Source organism: Salminus brasiliensis, chromosome 17 (assembly GCF_030463535.1).
Source record: "Salminus brasiliensis chromosome 17, fSalBra1.hap2, whole genome shotgun sequence".
NCBI classification, from domain to species: Eukaryota; Metazoa; Chordata; class Actinopteri; order Characiformes; family Bryconidae; genus Salminus; species Salminus brasiliensis.
Window position 1 is genome coordinate 24,777,399 of NC_132894.1, and position 17,762 is coordinate 24,795,160.

The 17,762-nt window shown below is 39.6% G+C and overlaps 1 protein-coding gene across 3 annotated transcripts in view; it reads right to left on the bottom strand.

Annotated features, from left to right (window-relative positions):
• The window catches only part of dok4 (docking protein 4), a 49,860-nt gene that overhangs the window by 2,869 nt on the left and 29,229 nt on the right, over nt 1-17,762 (bottom strand). For all 3 annotated transcript variants that reach the window (XM_072660794.1, XM_072660795.1, XM_072660796.1), the window contains exons 2-4: nt 12,426-12,719; nt 3,333-3,440; nt 87-201 (exon numbers count right to left, since the gene is read on the bottom strand). In XM_072660794.1, coding sequence (XP_072516895.1) covers nt 87-201; nt 3,333-3,440; nt 12,426-12,491 — 289 coding nt within the window. In that variant the 5' untranslated portion in view covers nt 12,492-12,719. The remainder of the gene's footprint in view (nt 1-86; nt 202-3,332; nt 3,441-12,425; nt 12,720-17,762) is intronic.

Sequence of the window (17,762 nt, forward strand, 5' to 3'; positions counted from 1 at the left end):
CACAAACAACTCTCCATCCAAAAATATTAGGGGTCATGATACACAAGCGGTTTGTTTACTTTTAGTAAAATTAAATTAAGCATTACCTGATTCACAGGTGAAAGTGCGGGAGGTGTCATCAGTGAAGACAATGGCTACAGCTTGTCGTTTTGTGTCGCGGGGTAGTCGCGTCACATTTTTCACATTACTGATTTCTGTCACCTGCAGACATTCAGGGCAGAAATGTTATGCTTAGTTATACTGATTTCATGAAAAAACAAAGCTTGTCTGTAGAGCTATGACTTATGAGTTTTATGTGTGTGAAGCTTATCATAAAAAATTAAGAGACAACAGGTCAGATTCATAAAGTTTTCCATGATGTTAAAAGGAAACAGCAGGGCTTCTAAGTGGTGCAGCTGTCTGAAAAATTAGCCCTATTATTAGGGAAACTGTCAATTCAATCCCTGATTCCACAGCCATCTGTGGCCCAAAGAGTCCCAAAGAGCACAAGTGGCCCCACTGGTAGCATTTTGTCATAGGGAGAGTCCTAGGTACTAGGTGGTAATTGGATATGACAAAAGAAACAAGGGAGACAACTGTGATTAATTTAAATAAGTGAACAACACTAAAGGGAAAGCAGTGTCATGTTATTACATCTAATTTATAAAGGATTATGAGTATGTATGGCTGGTTGTGATATGTAACCACTACTACACTTTTACATATGCCACTGGAAAGATGCTGAAAATCAAATCAAATCACATTAAGTTTATTGTCACGTCACATTACACAGGTGTAAAAGTGAGTGAAAGACTTAGATGCAGAGAGCTTCGTCTCTCACATTAGTACAAAAAAAGAAAGAAGAAATTCTAAGTATTTACACCTTAACTATACTATACACATACACACATTTATACACTACACATCATACAACTTAGCACAAAAAGTAAGGAAATTTGTCAGTCGTATGGTGTTGGAAAGCCTGTTAATTTCCCTTTTAAATGGTGCCACATTTGTAAGGAACATGCATTTGTGGTATGAGCAGTAGAGTTGAATATGTGGATTGTGCTCAAAATTTGCCAAATCCTCTCTGCCAATGCCAAACAGCTTATTCTGCCATTGACTCGTTTGGTGTTTGTTAGACTGGATGATTGAAGTTTGAAGAAACAAAACATGATGGCAACTGAACTATTTATTCATTTAACAAACAGGAGCCTTGTGTGGTGTGTGGTTGTTGTGGCGCAACAGATAACACCACTACCTGCCAGTGAGCTATTACACCCTGTGGGAGACCGGGTTTGATTCCCAGTCTGGGTGACTGTGCTACACCAATAAGACTCCTAACACTGCATTGGCCCACCTCTGTAATACAAGTTACCTTGTATTAAGTCACTCTGGATAAAGCTGCAGCTAAATGCCATAAATGTAAAGAACCATACACAGCCACAACAGCCAGACACCTTCTTCTTATGCTGGTCACCAGTCTGGTCACACACTGTGCGACAGCAAGTCGACTTGAGATGTCATTGTCAAGCTGTAATTGATGCTCAAGGGCACATGATAAAAGTTAAAGCAATCACCACTGCATGTTCTACTTAAATTATTTGATATATTATCGCAGTAGCGTAACCTTTTTACATTTTCCATAAATTTCACCCAAAAGCCAAACATCTGATTTTTTGTTTTCAAGTAATAAATACATACACATACAGGCAACATTATTGTGGACAAATTAAGGACATAAAAGGAGTTGATTTCAAGTGTTAAATTTTCATTTGGTAGTGGCCAAATCAACAATTTAATACATAAAAAATGCATCTAAAAGAAACAGACTTTTACAGAAACAGAAGTTTCTGCATCCAAATATTTAAAAATAATTCTTACATGAATAATTATCTTAGTCTGACCAATACTTTTGAGCCTGTGAAAATGGATAGACTATTTAAAAATGGCTTTAATTTATAAACAGTTATTTTCAAATATTTGTTAAACCCACTGAATTAAAATTGAAAGTCACACTTCAACATCTTGGCTGCCATATTTAAAAAAAAAAACATGGATGTGGTGTATAGAGACATTACAAAAATGGAGTCACTGTTCAAATACGTATGAACCTGACTGTTTTTAAAAGATTACTAATTGTGATCTGTTATAATTGAACATCACAACATTGCAAAGAATGAATTTAAACATTTAAATTTTGATGGTTTTACTGAGGTCACAATCATATGTGTGAAAATACTGCAGCAGTAGAGGAAAAGCAGCATGTTGAAAAGCGCCACTGTTACGTGCAACATGCTTAGTGTGGCGTAACGCCATTACTGCTGAGTTTTATGAATCTGGCCCGTTGTCTCATTGTAAAAAGAAGGCGGTAGTTGAGCAATCAAAGAAAAGCTGAAGAAAAGACAGAGAGTAAGTGAGTTAGGAGAGTGATTGGCGGGCTACTACTTTCTCCAACCATATAAATTGATCTCTGACAGACTGTCCAACTGTGGGTGGTTGTGTGTGTAAAGGCAAGGATGGTCTCCTGCTTGGAGTATTGATTACCCCAAACAGGGAGCCTCAGAGCTGGAGGAGAGGTTCAGAAAGCAGACACATGCATGTGGGCACACACACTCACACTGATGCATCTACAGAACTGATTCAGAGATTTCTCGACTGCTCTTTTAAATTCATTCAGGAGCCATGAACATTTTTTCAGTTTACAGAAATACACTGTGATTCCCCCTCGTATTTACAGTTCAAATGAGGAGCAACTAGTTTGTTAATGTTTTTTTCCATGCGGTAACTGAGAGGATCCAGTGACATTCGGAGGTCAAAATGTATTGGTTTGGAACACTTTCGTTTATCACAGGGCGAAAGCAACATTTTTTGGAAAATACCATTTATTTCTGTGATCCAGAGAAATCCAGCTTAGACCAGGAGTTCCTTATATGTGAATGTCTGCATATACAGTACAGTGAAACAACACCAGAATTTGGTCACAACTGTTTTTTGTCAGTTGCATTTTGATTAGCTATCTAAACTTTGTGCACAATTATTAGGCAAGTCCTATTTTTGAGGCTTTTTTTTTTAACTACAGTTAAAAACGGTTAATTCAAAAATGCTAATAAATCTCAATTAAAAAAGTGTCTTCTAAAAACTGGCAGTAGGATTTTGAGCCCATCTTCAACCTGGAAAGGACCAACCAGCTCATCGTTAATAATACCAGCCCATACAGTGTATATGTCTGAACACGCACACATAGCAAATAATAAGTATAGAGAAGTTTATACAGGTTGGAATGCATGAAAATCTCAGTTTCAGGTGTTTTCAAAAGTTGACAGGTACTGAAGATTGTTAGCACTTTGTACCTTAGGACAGGCTCTAATATATGCAGACTTCTCATCAGGGTATTTCTCCAAGCGGCGAGGACCTTTGCTGGAAGACTTCTTAAACACCAGCCAACAGCGCCGATATATCTGAAACACACATACACACACACACACACACACACACACACGTATTAGTGCAAGTGAATTTTCAACCTTACTAAGTTGCTAATTTTATTGAGAACAAAAACTTCCTAATGCTAGTACTTTTTTCTAAACTACACATCCAGTACCAACTAAATATATAATTAAATGTGCAAACATATCTACATTTTTAAAAGGATGTCAGCACACAAAGTACAAACAACTGTTATCTATATTGTTCATATAACACTACAGTTTCCAGTTTGACTTGCTGTATTGTTGAAATAAATTCTTGTCTTTATTTGAATATAAGACTTCAAAACAGAAAACTAATAAATAATAAAGTTCTAATAAAGTAAAGATGAATGTACATCTGTAGGATGTGGATTATTTTTTCTTTGTTATTGCTAATAAATTGAATTTATTATTTAAATAGGCAATATTAGCAATTAGTATTTAGTGAAAGTGAATCATACAATATAAGCATTTAGATTTACATTTAACATTTAAACATTTACTCTAAACACCCTTAAACATGCACAGAATCATATACTTAACTACTCGGCAATAGAAGAAATAACATGGTGCTAAGCATGCTTGACATGCCTGGCTTTAAAAAAAAAACATCAAAAGAAATTGGTCACAAAATATCTTCTTTCCCAAGGCCACCAGGCTGCTGAATAGACCAATAGCTTCTTTTTTAATACCAATTTTGTTCTAAAAACATGCCATTTCCAATTTCCAATATTTTACAACTGGCTATATCAGCGATCAAATTGCAACTTGATGGTAGTTTAGTTCAAATTGCTAACTATTCAAATTATTATGCAACTAATAATAGCATGGTATAATAGGCTACACATTATGTCTTGCTAACTGTGACTAGGCTATTCCTCATCTGTTTAGCTAGGGTTGAAATTCAACAGTCAAATCAAGAGTAACAGTAGTTAACTGAAGAATAGAGGGATAAAGGATAAAGCACAAATAACATTATGACTGGATAATGAAGATATATAAACGGTTAATGAACAGGTATATTAACTATGTGAAGAGGTTTATTAATTATGTGTTTTTCCTCTAAACAACAAACAATTTTCACACCAGGTCCAGCCACAAAATGCTCTTTTTTCTATCCAGAAGAGATTTGTTTCCCCATACACAGTGGTACTACTGTAACACCAAAAAAACACTTTTTCAAATTTTCACCTGGACCAGATGAACAAGACAAATAGTTTAAAGCAGTGGTTTTTATACTGCTTCTGTAGGCAACATAATGCCAGAGATGGAGCAAAAATGTGGGCTGTGTGGGGAGGCCTTAAGGACCGTTTTGAGACGACTGTTTTGATTCATTCGAAGATAACGACATTTTATCATTTACAGATATTGTTTCCTATAGTTAGCCCTGATACTTGAGACAAGCCAGGCAAGAAAGGAACTGCAATGTCAAAGTGTATATAATGCTATAGTGTAAATGTCTAGAGTGGTGTTTTATAGCAGCAAGGAGTGTAAAGTTCGGGCAATGCTGTTTACAGAGCAAGTAGAAGATGGATTGCTTGTTTGCATAATTTTGTCCCTGGAGGTTCAGCTAATCCCCTGTAAACAGGCTGTGTGTCAAGAGGGAAGGGGGAAGGGAGAGGAAAAGTGAGAGGCAGAGATGTACAAGGACATTAGCTGGAATTTAATAGGAGTGCCTTGTTTTACAGCTTCTGTCGCTAGCTTTGTGTGATTTCCCCTATAGTCTGAGGTTCAGTGAAACCAATAACACGCACACAAATACAAGTTTCTTCTCCTCTATATGCACTCCAGTCCAATTGGCACTTTTCCCACACCCATGTTAACGTGTGCTGTTACAGTAATCCCCATCCTGGGGGGCTCGTCACTGCAGTCAGGTTTGGGCCAGCCGGCTTCAACAACAGGATTAGTCTGCTACATAACACCACCAGGTTCACACAGCAGTGACAAGGTTACACACATGGTCAGCTTGTAAAGGACTGAGTGAAACACCTGTGCCCTTAGGTACATGTTAACAAGTGATAACGCTGCATGTAATGTTAGGAATGAAGTGGATTATATTGCTAAATAGGAGTAAATAAAATTAAAGAATGGAAAACAGTCAGTGAAGATGCGCGCAGCAGACCGAGCTAACACCATGCCACTGACTTGTTTAATAAGCAAGCAGGGTCAGTCTGCCTCACAATTGGATTTCATTTTGGCTTGTTTTCAGCTTTTTGAACCTTCATCCGCTCCTCCCCCAAGGCTTTGGCTCGGTTAGGCATCTTGGGATTGTTTTAGAATAACAGGACCATCATAATAAGGCCTAGACAGTTTAGAGCTGTACTACAACAAAACGACAGAAGTCAATTAACGTCAGTCAAAATCAAATTTAAAATACTGAAAACGTCAACTGATTATGCAGAAACCATGGTGACAAATTGGATTTTATCTGCAATGTAAAATTCACTGCTCAATCTGGTTACTAGTCTGAGCCCTTGCTAGGGCACTGTACTGCACTTACAGGTTTACTATGTATGACATTTCATTAATAGGGCTCAATCACATCTGTGAGAAGGAAAACAGAAACGGAATTACAGAATATATACATAAAAACACAATTTTACACACATGGTTATGTGGATTTTGAGCAAGGAATTCGACTTTGATTCTTGCAAAATCTCAAAATATGTTTAGATATATATCTCCCATCCAGAAAACATTAAAATAAGAACATGATAAACATCACTGTAGCTTTTTTGTCTTTACTATAGATGATAAGCTGTTTTTTGGATTGAGTGAATCTCATTCCTTGATTGATATTTCTTCCTCCTGGGCTCCCCCAACAGTCAAGAAGTGTCATTTGCGCAATGAGCCACTACAAAAGGGCACGCTCTATGGAACCATTAGCAAAAGTGAAAGAAGCATGAAAATATTCTCAGGATATTTCGAACAAAGCTTAAAGTTGGGAGAAATGTGACACACAAACTTATTGGAGTGGGCTGCTCATTCTTGCAGGTTGTTTACAAACTACCATTCAAGCAATGCAAGTAAATTTATAATTGACATGGTTGCCATATCACATTTTTGATGCTTTGTTACACCTCTATTAGGTAGGGCGTGCTTCAGGTCATTTACTTCATACATGTTCGAAGCAGGTTGTAAACATGTTCATTTGTCACTTTGTGCTTCTGTGACTTCATGCTGGTTTTCACCCTTTCAATATATTACACAATTACTATTTAAACATCCCTTAAAGGAGAATCTTCAGCCTGCTACTAGACTACATTAAATGACCGAACTTTCCTTATTGTAACTGAATGTTAATTCGTTATTCTACTATTTTCACACAGAAAATCAGAAAATAACTAAAATACTAAGACCGATTTCATACAGCCCCAGCAAAACTCACTTCAGACTTAGGGCTTCAACGCAAAGTACAGATCTTTTGTCTTCATCCTGATGAATCCTCCTCTTATTTGCCTTTGGTCTGCTTCCTAATTTGTGTGCCTGCTGTCGGTCTGCTTACAAAAACCAATGCAGTGAAGCAGGGTGGCAGAGGAGCAATTAGGGCTGTTGCGTTGCGACGTTAAGTCCGGCGATACTGGGGCCGTCAGTGCGGGAACAGAATGCTAAGTAGGGCTCTGATTAGACTGATTGGGGATCTTCATCTCCAAGTGAGCCGTGGGGGGTTGGGGGGGGGGTGGACGGATTGAGGGAGAGCGGGAGAGATAGAGAGGCATACAGGGTGGTTAATTAGCTTCTTCAGGGTCTTGTGGGGAGTTGGGTGAGTTAGGTGAAAGAGAGAAGGGAGTGAGGATAAGGGTGGCCTAGAGGGGGTGGAGAGCTGGAGATGGGTCAGTGGTCTGGAACAGCTAAAACGGTGTGTGTGGCTTGTATGTGTGTGTGTGTGGGGAGGCATAGAGATGTGAGATGTGCCCAGCTGTGTGACGGCAGTGTTTCTGCAGGGCATGAGCTGTGGTAAGGATAGCAGGTGACAACATCTACAGCTGAAGCAAGGGGCCAGACTGGAGTGTGGTTCTCGTTTGTGTGTGTGTGTGTGTGTGTGTGTGTGTGTGTGTATGTAATGGATGGAATACAGCTAGAACATTGACCATTGTACATTGACTGTCACGTGTGTCATACAGAAGGCCAGGTCCAAACCCAGGGAGAAATTTTAACCTGTCAATCAAACCCTCTTCTGTCTCTCTTATCTTCCTTCTTCTCCTCTTTCACTAACAAGACAAACATTAAAAATCGCACACAAAAATGTCAACAATCACTCTACTAGCAGTCAATACAGCTAAAATAAAACAACACGAATCTAGCCAGTCTTTCATCTAAGAGAAAGACAGTGGTCTTGGGAGGAATGCATTTTTCCCTCTGCTCTCTCCTCTTTTCGTTCTGCTTCCGCCCTCTCCTCCATTCTGTAGTTGATGGAGATGCATGCTTTTTGTCACAGCTCGAACCAAAATGCTAATGCTACCACGCATCCGCGTCTCTGCCAAGCCAGCGGAAAGACGGCAGTCGAGATGTAAATAGCATTAGCCCCACATAAGCCGGGATTTATGATATTGGGCTCGTATTACGTGCAAGAGCATAATATTAAACAGCCGAGGGAAATTGACTTACAATTAGAGAAGCCATTTGTTAAACAATAAGAGAGAGAGAGAGCATCCAATTTTAGTCAATGCAGCAAGGAGGGGGGGGGGGGGGGTTAACAGAAGACACACACAACTACACACATAATAGGGATATGGGTACGAGAGAATTAAGACAATATGAGGAATGAGGGAGGAGAGAGACAGAATGAAGAGACAAGGAGAAAATTAAGGAAATATTTAGAGGAAGAAAATCATAAAAAGCGCAGGAATACGTGGAGAAAGGTTTTAAATGAAAAGATGGATTGAAAACTTCTCTTAGGTAATCTGCTGTTGTTCTCCCACAGGGAGCCTTGTGTCACCACCTTTCTGCTGCCACGGTAACCACAATCCTGCTGACTAAACACAGCAGACATGGACCCTACACATTCACAGCGAGGAGAGAAAAGACTGCTGCTGCTGCCAGAGCCACATGGAGCATTCACTGAATTCACAAGAGCTTGGAATAGCCACTCAATTTCTACTATATCTGTCCATTTAATGCCAGTGTACTTTTTAAACCTCTGCATTAGTTTGAATTACATCTTTGTAATGAAAAATCCTCATCTTAAAGCAGCAGGGCATAACAATTTGTAGTCTCTGTGGATACTGAATAATACACCTTAGTGTGTAATAAGCCCTGTGGCGTTAAGGGGTTTAGGTATAAGCAGTCATAGTCCTAAATGATGAGGGGATAATATATTTTATAGGTAATAATTTTTTACAGGTCAGTTAAATATTTTTTTTATGATTACATACTAAGACTATCACTGCTATTGATTATGTGTGTACCTGTGTTACAGTGTAGTACAGTACAGTTGTATTACTTGTATAGCAATCGGTTAGCTTGCTAATGCCTCAGTTGGACTCAGTTATTTAAAAAAAAAAAAACAGAGCTAGTTACTAATCTCAGTTTATTTCAAGTGCTATACTCACTGTCGTTTTGTAAATACAATCTATACTAAAACCTAAACACATTACTGAATACCTTACTGAATGGATGATATATATGGCTACTGGACACCAGTAGCCATATATACAGCTAACCAGCTGTACGTTTATAGCCAGTGTTTCATCTGTTGCTTAAAGAACGCCACTGTTTATTTTTGTAACGCTCAAAAAAAGACTCCACTTTCCCATTTCCCGTTTCTTTTTAGTTAAACACATTTGTTGGGTGTAATTGCTCTCTACACAGTGACAGTATTTCACTCTATCCAAACGATATACTCAAAAACACAGAATGCAGATTCACATGGCAATTTATTTACATATAGCTGCATTAAACATTAAAAAACTTTTTACCTTCAGCTAAAAAGTCACTATTGTGAATGGACATGTTCTGTGTCTGTAGACAGTAGCTGTATGTATGTATGTACTACTTATATAGCATTTTTACAACAAACTGTCAAAAGAGAAGAGGAACCAAGAGCAAATTTCAGCCTCTGACACTCACCAATTGCCTTATGGCATTCAATGGCTCTTAATCAGCATGTGATGGGGTATTAGGGACTCAAGAGCAGGAGGAAGAAACCAAGACTCAAAAGGGAACCAAATCGTCTAATTTATAAAATCATAATTTTATAACAGTGTCCACTTCACACATCGGAGGGTAAAAAAGGCTACTTGATAGTGGATGTTTGTACGATAAAATAGTAAATAAAAAAATCTAAATCAAACGGAAAAAATCAAACATTAAATTATTAAACATTAAACATTTTTTAAAGCATCTTCAACACAAATGCACAGAAATTACAATAAAACAATGTGGAAGTGCTACAAATGTGCATGCGTGAGTGTAAAGGTGGAGTATATGAAGATATTTTACTGTTATCATGATAAATGTTGGTATTTGTGATAAACAATATGCTTCCCTCATCCAGCAGACCACTGTCCAACTAAGTTTCATAACACTGAGCATAATTAGTCCCATTTCATTGGATTTACTTTTAGTATAAAGTTTATGATAATATACAACATTAATTTTAATGCATTTAAAAATTACAATTAGCCAACAAACTTCATAAATTTACATTTCAGTCCTGGACACCACAAATATAACACACCAAGCAGGATTAAAAATACTGAAATCACTTGATCACTGTAATTTTAAGGGAATCATTTATATGCTTTTTTAGCTATCAAATATAGTACTAAAACATCCCTAAAACTAATGAGGAACATCAGACTGTGCCACATTTACCTGTACAGATTGTTCATGTAACATCAGCACAGACTAATACGAGGCCTCTTTAGTATTTTATTTAGTATATACAAGGGGAAAGCAGGACACAACCAACTACACTTTGATTTGATCTAAATAATTTTTAGACTGATTTTCACAAAAGTGTTAATTTTCTTGACACAAGTAACCTACACATACACTACATGTCCAAATATGTCCAAATGTGTTTGACACCCATTTTAATGAATGCATTAAAGTAACACATTGCTGATTCAGCAAATGCACACACACACACACACACAGCTTTTCTAGTCTCTGAGTTCTTCTGCCAATAGAATAGGACTCAATGGAGCAGACTAACATGAACATATTGGCACCATGCCTAATACGTGTGGGCTAGAGGGGTATAAAGGAACACTTTTGGGATGAGGTTGGGTGCTGATCATTAATTTTCTGACCTCACTAACACTCTTTTTGCTGAACGCAAACAAATCCTGTATGCACCTTATTTTCACCACAGACATTCAGTATTGAGAGCTGTGTCAGCATTGCACTGCCCTGTCTGTTTACAGTGTCTCTTATTCCATGTTTGCACTAATAGAATCTAATGATCTGTACTGTGTTGTTTTTGTTTCCCAGGGAATTCACGGACCCAGGGAATTGTAGTACACTGAGATGCTGGAGCTGTCGTCTCGCTGCTTACACGCGATCACTCAGGTTTGTTGACGGTGGAGCAGATAGATGCTGGTGTTTTCAGGGTGCTCCCGTGTCCGTGTTACCTTCTGGCTCTCTTCTTTTAATTAGGCTGTTATAATCAGACCTGCCAGAGTCGTCAGACACACTCTGATGCGGATGCTCAACATTCTCCGCCCTCCATAAAATTCCTCTCAGAGGAAACTAACTTTCTCACTAACTTTCTCTTTCTCTTTTTACTTTCTCCAAGTAAATGGCCACCCAGCCCGACCTGCTGGAAGATTGCCCGCTGAGGTCCCCTCTATCTGCGTCAAACCAGCTGCCACCTGCCAGTCCGGCCAGCGGCTCCCCCCACTCGCCACCACCCATGGCGGACCGGCGGCTCTCCCGCCTGCCGCTGCTGCCTGTTTGGTGGCCGTGTTGAAACCTAGATGGACTCGTAGCTGTCTGCCACTATTAATATCACCACTATTAACTTTCTGTTGTATCTGGTTTGGTAATTGTTATTATTAATGTTTAAATAGTTTTGACCAGAGGAGGATGGGTCCCCCTTGTGAGTCTTGGTTCCTCCCAAGGTTTCTTCCTCCAGCTCTGAGGGAGTTTTTCCTTGCCACTGTCGCTGTTGGCTTGCTCACGGGGGGTCTTTGATCCTTCATGTTATTTTCTTCTTTCTTCTTTGTCTCTGTCCTTTATTAAGTACTAATTATGTAAAGCTGCTTTGTGACGACAACAGTTGTAAAAAGCGCTATACAAATAAATCTGACTTGACTTGACTTGACTTGTTTCATGTTGCACCATAGTCCTGGAGGAACGCAATGTGCTCAGAAGTAATAAAAAAGTTGCAATAAAACAATGACTAAGCAGGTGTCCCAATAGTTTTGTCTATATTGTGTACAAATACAAATCTACTACAAATAAAAGTTTAAAAGGAAAGTCTGTAACAGACTGAGGGGTTAGATGAAAGTCAATAAAAAAGCCAGATAAAATTATGCAACAGTTAACAATTCATTCAATTAATTTAAATTTAGTTTTATGTTTGAACTAGACAGTCTTTCTAATGTCAAAATAAATATGTTTAGAAAAAAGAGTCAAAGCGTTGAACACAATTTAACCCTGACCACAAAGTGAAAGCTCACCTATCAGAACACTAAAATTCTAAAATATACAGCATTAATGTGCCATGGCTAATACATTTCTGATTAATCTTTAATCCATTAATAAACCTAGAGGGAGATCAGAACATATATAGTTAATTCTATCACTTATACACACAGCTCAGTAATAAATAATTTGAAATAAAACGCTAATGATAAGAAAACTTTCTGTTATGCTGCAAAACCTTTTCAGGATAAATCCTGAGAAATAACGGTCTCCCTGAATTTACAAATAATGTTGCTATATAAAGAGTAAGCATGTTCACCTTCAACTAAGACTAAAAAGGCCATGTTGCATTTACTCAGTGCTCAATCTGCTGCCTTTACTCACCCCCAGCTTCCTGCTTCGCATACGGACATAGCCCTGCTTGACAATGTCGTTGAAGTTGGAGGCCATCTCTGAGGCACCTGGGAGCTGCTGGAGCCGATAGACGCTGGCATCCAGCCTTTCTGTTCCCCCTGTCTGGTGATCCAACCAAACACCTTCTTCCACTTCTCTTGCTCTTTCTCCTGCTTCAGTCTTCACTTGGTTCTTGCTCTCTCAGATGTATGATCTCACCTGCTGAAGAAACGAAACCCTCAGTTTATCTGGGGTCCTGCATCTCTCATCGCTCCAGCATGATCTCTGCAAAGGAACGAGAGGGGAATAAAAGGAGAACATTTATTATTGATGCTCTATTCCTGGAGAATGGAGGTTGCCCATGCTGGCATGCAACATTACCATAGATTATTCACTGACTTTCCAGACACTGTCTTTCAGGGCATAAGGCTTACCTCCCATGTGATTTCACATATCTGACCAACCATGTCATTTTAAGATTACTGGAACCTGACTATTGCTGATGAACAGCCAGGTACATATGGAAGTGGAATTCCTGCAGTTTTAAGGAACATCATTACCAAACTGCTTAATCAGACAGTATAGATCTCAAATGGAATACAATAGGCCTGCCTGAGTACACTAAAACAGAACCCAGTCTAAAAGAAAGTAATTATACATTTACATCTGATAAAGTACTATGATAAAGGCCAGTCTGCATCGCATGAGTGACGAGACAGCATTACTTCTACTACTTGCTTTCGTTGGTCATTCACACATACAGCTCAAAGATCAAGGTGTTGACACATTTTTAATATGTGGACAAACCGCATGGATACACATTGCTAGTTTATTGTGGGTTGTGTTTGTGGGCTGAGATTGATGCGACCCAGAAACTCGCATGTGAAAGTTCATAAAAAAGAAAATGTAAGCAATAAGAAAAAAGCAGCTTTAGACGCAAAAAATACGCAAGTTTGAATGCTGTATCAGCTGTATCTTGGATTGTGCAACTCTGAATGGAGCTGACGGCAGTTACTCATTTTTCTGCATTCTGGTTAAAAACTCTGGGTCTGACTGAAGATATTGGTGAATGAGGTCTAATTAGCTGCAGGAGTGACACTGTCAAAATGAGGAGCCACAGTAAGACTGGGGCCAGGGTCGGGCTGAGGGGTGGGTTTGAAAACGGGTGGAAAGAACGCCACGTCTAACGCAGAGAAAAGGCAGGAAAACAAACAAAGGCTGCCAGGGGAAAACGCTGGCTACCTTGAAAACCTTAAGGAAAATGAAATCTAAAGACAAAAGGACCTCCCGAAAGAAACAAGAGAACTGAGAGGTGACACTCCTGCCTTCCTCTGCTAAGCGAGTGTATGTGTGCAAACACACACACACACCAACAGACACTGCACAGACACAGCAAACTCGAGGGAAAGAGGGGGGAAAACTTGGAGTTAAGACAGAGAGAAACAAACACAGGAGAAACACACGAAGGAGAATGAGACCCACTCAGCCTTCAACTCGAGAAGGTGGCTGATACAAACACTCAACCAGAGGTAAAAGATCCAGCAGTGGGCAACTGCATCTGAGTGCTTATATAGCCTCTTGCTCAGGTGTGGTACATCGGGCTTAACTGCTGGCTGGCATGACTCAGGGCCTTCCCCTGGTAGCAAGTCTTTAAACCAAACAATCCAATGAATTATGTGCATTCCAGTACCTACTACTGTGCACTGTGGGATTGTTACAGTGCACTTAAAAGTCTGCACTAATGTTCGGAAACCACTACAAAAAGGCGGAACCCTGAAGTAGTGCCTTATATAGTGAATAGGTCACAGTTTCAGACCCAGCTATAGTCTCTTCAAAGAAAGAGACAAAAGACATGTCATGCATGTGTGAAACCGGTCTAAGGTTTTATTAAAAAAAAAAAAAAAAGTTTGAGCACTGAATAGAGTCACATATAGTCCATGCACAGAAGGCAACACAATTGCCCATCAAGCACGTTGAATAACCATTATTACCATTCTGCTGCACGTCACTTCAGCACAGCACATTCTCCATTTCCCCTTGAAGAGATCGGTGGGCAGAAGAGAGTGAGAGTGAGCGAGAAAGGGAGAGAGAATTCCCTTACTGCAGTGGAACGCAGACATTAAACTTTAACAAGCAGCTCATTAGCCAGGACAGAGCCAGGCTAATCGTTCTCGGCGCTGTTGGTTTTAAAAAGTGGCTTGCTTAAGGGAGGGGGGAGATAAAAACACTCTTGCCTTCAAGGTCTGTGAATTACAGTACAGATATATGGTTTTCACATCACCATAACATGCTCTCTCTGCACAGTGAAATGAACGAAGACAAAGTAAATGAGCAAAATCTAGAGTGCTGGGAAAGTTTAAAGTCATGGGCTGACTCTAAGGACAATCATGGTGAGGTGAATGATGTAATTAGTAGTGGCTCTTGATATAGCCATAAAAGCTATGAGATAACTGAACCTGCCCACGCATATCAGAGCAAAAGGCAGTGGATTCACTGCATTGCTCAAAGAAGCCTTGCCAGAGCTTATTATAATGAGAACATCTCATGTACAGTGTATCACAAAAGTATCACATTTCTGCAGATATTTAAGTATATCTTTTCATGGGACAACACTGACAAAATGACACTTTGACACAATGAAAAGTAGTCTGTGTGCAGCTTATGTAACAGTGTGAGGGAATTTATTCTTCCCTCAAAATAACTCAATATACAACCATTAATGTCTAAACCACCAGCAACAAAAGTGAGTACACCCCTAAGAGACTACACCCCTAAATGTCCAAATTGAGCACTGCTTGTCATTTTCCCTCCAAAATGTCATGTGACTCGTTAGTGTTGATAGGTCTCAGGTGTCATAGGAAGCAGGTTTGTTCAATTTTGTAGTACAGCTCTCACACTCTCTCATACTGGTCACTGAAAGTTCCAACATGGCACCTCATGACAAAGAACTCTCTGAGGATCTTAAAAGACAAATTGTTGCACTACATGAAGATAGCCAAGGCTACAAGAAGATTGCCAACACCCTGGAACTGAGCTGCAGCACAGTGGCCAAGATCATCCAGCGTTTTAAAAGTGCAGGGTCCAACCAGAACAGACCTCGCGTTGGTTGTCCAAAGAAGCTCAGTGCACGTGCTCAGTGTCACTTCCAAATGCTGTCTTTGAAAGATAGGCGCGGAAGTGCTGTCAGCATTGCTGCAGAGATTGAAGAGGTGGGAGGGTCAGCCTATCAGTGCTCAGACCATACTCCGCACACTACATCAAATTGGTCTGCATGGCTGTCACCCCTGAAGGAAGCCTCTGTACACAAGAAAGACCGCAAACAGTTTGCTAAAGACATGTCAACAAAGGACATGGATTACTGGAACCATGGTCTGATGAGACCAAGATTAATTTTTTTTGGTTCAGGTGGTCTTAAGCATGTGTGGCGGCAATTAGGTGAGGAGTACAAACATAAGTGTGTCATGCCTACAGTCAAGCATGGTGGTGGGAATGCATGAGTGCAGCAGGTGCTGGGGAGTTACATTTCATTGAGGGACACATGAACTCCAATATGTACTGTGAAATACTGAAGCAGAGCATGATCCCCTCCCTCCGAAAACTGGGTAGGGCAGTGTTCCAGCATGATAATAACCCCAAACACACCTCTAAGACGACCACTGCTTTATTGAAGAGGCTGAAGGTAAAGGTGATGGACTGGCCAAGCATGTCTCTATACCTAAATCCAATAGAGCATCTTTGGGGCATCCTCAAGCGGAAGATGGAGGAGCACAAAGTCTCGAATATCCGCCAGCAGATATGGAAAAGCATTCCAGTGGCAACCTGTGAAGCTCTGGTAAACTCCATGCCCAGGAAAGTTAAGGCAGTTCTGGAAAATAATGGTGGCCACACAAAATATTGACACTTCAGGAACTTTCACTAAGGGGTGTAGTCACTTTTGTTGCCAGTGGTTCAGACATTAATGGTTGTATATTGAGTTATTTTGAGGGAAGAATAAATTTACACTGTTATATAAGCTGCACACAGACTACTTTTCATTGTGTCAAAGTGTCATTTTGTCAGTGTTGTCCCATGAAAAGATATACTTAAATATCTGCAGAAATGTGAGGGGTGTACTCACTTTTGTGATACACTGTATCTCATGTATAGAATACAACAGATAGATCTGCTACCAAAATATAATGTCTGAGAGACAAGATATGCACAAGGCCATGTGATCCAATACCTTAAAAACAGGTCATGATAAAACTCCACCCTTTCTATATCTGCATCTGTTACAAGCCTAAAAGCCAACTTAAGAGGTCTCAAAAGTGCAAGGTAAACAAGATCTGCCCCACAGCAGCGGAACAGTGGTGGCTCAGTCTGCCAGGTGTCACCCGAGGTAACAAGTAACTACTCAATACAGAAAACAGAAAATCCCACCCAGCCCCCTACTGCAGCAGCTATAAACAGCATGTTAAGATGTGGGCAGCACTGTGAGCAGGTAGGGGAATCGACCAGGAACAAGCCTTGAACATCTGTTTCCATTGTTAAGTGCTGGTATTGACACAGAGCTCAGAGCAGTGTTCAGACAGAGCTGTCTCTGCTAACCGCCTGGTTGATGACAGGCCTGTACCTCATCGCCATGCTTTAAAAACACACTATTCACAGTGCTACTAGGTCACAAGTTGGCCACATTACTTACTGCATCATCAAATTCCAGAAACACTAAAACCAGCAATTTTCTAGTTTACAAACCACCAAAAGTCATTTCTGTATCTTATTTTTATTTGTCCTCCAATCACTGCAATTATATTAAGACTGCATCTTGAAGAAATGTAGCCAGCAGCTGGTCTATATATAATCTAGTCACAGTTGGGGAAGATTAGACTGTATGCCCTTGTTCAAGCAGGTAATAGCTTTGGGTCAATAAGGCATATTTGAGTATATTTGACACAGATCGGGTATAGGCTATTTTAGGCCCAATCTAGTTCCAAATTATTTTTACCATTCCAGCAAACCATCCCTGGCATCCTTTATTATTCACAACCGAGAGCAGTGAGGAGCATTCTCAGAAGGTAACAAAACATATATTTTACAGCAGAATGTATTTATGTAGAAAAGTAGAAATGTAATATATGTGACTGAAGTGCGTTTACTGTGTTTGAGCTTTTGTTTTCTTCCAGATGTAAGTTTTTGCTGCCTAAACCACGATTTTGGTTTAAACCAGCACATTCAGAACCAAGAGAAGAAAGGCTAAAGTACACAAACTATAATCACATCACATTCACGAAACTTAATATAGAATAGTTATTTCAAGTAGTAAACAAACAAACAAACAAAAGAGAACTG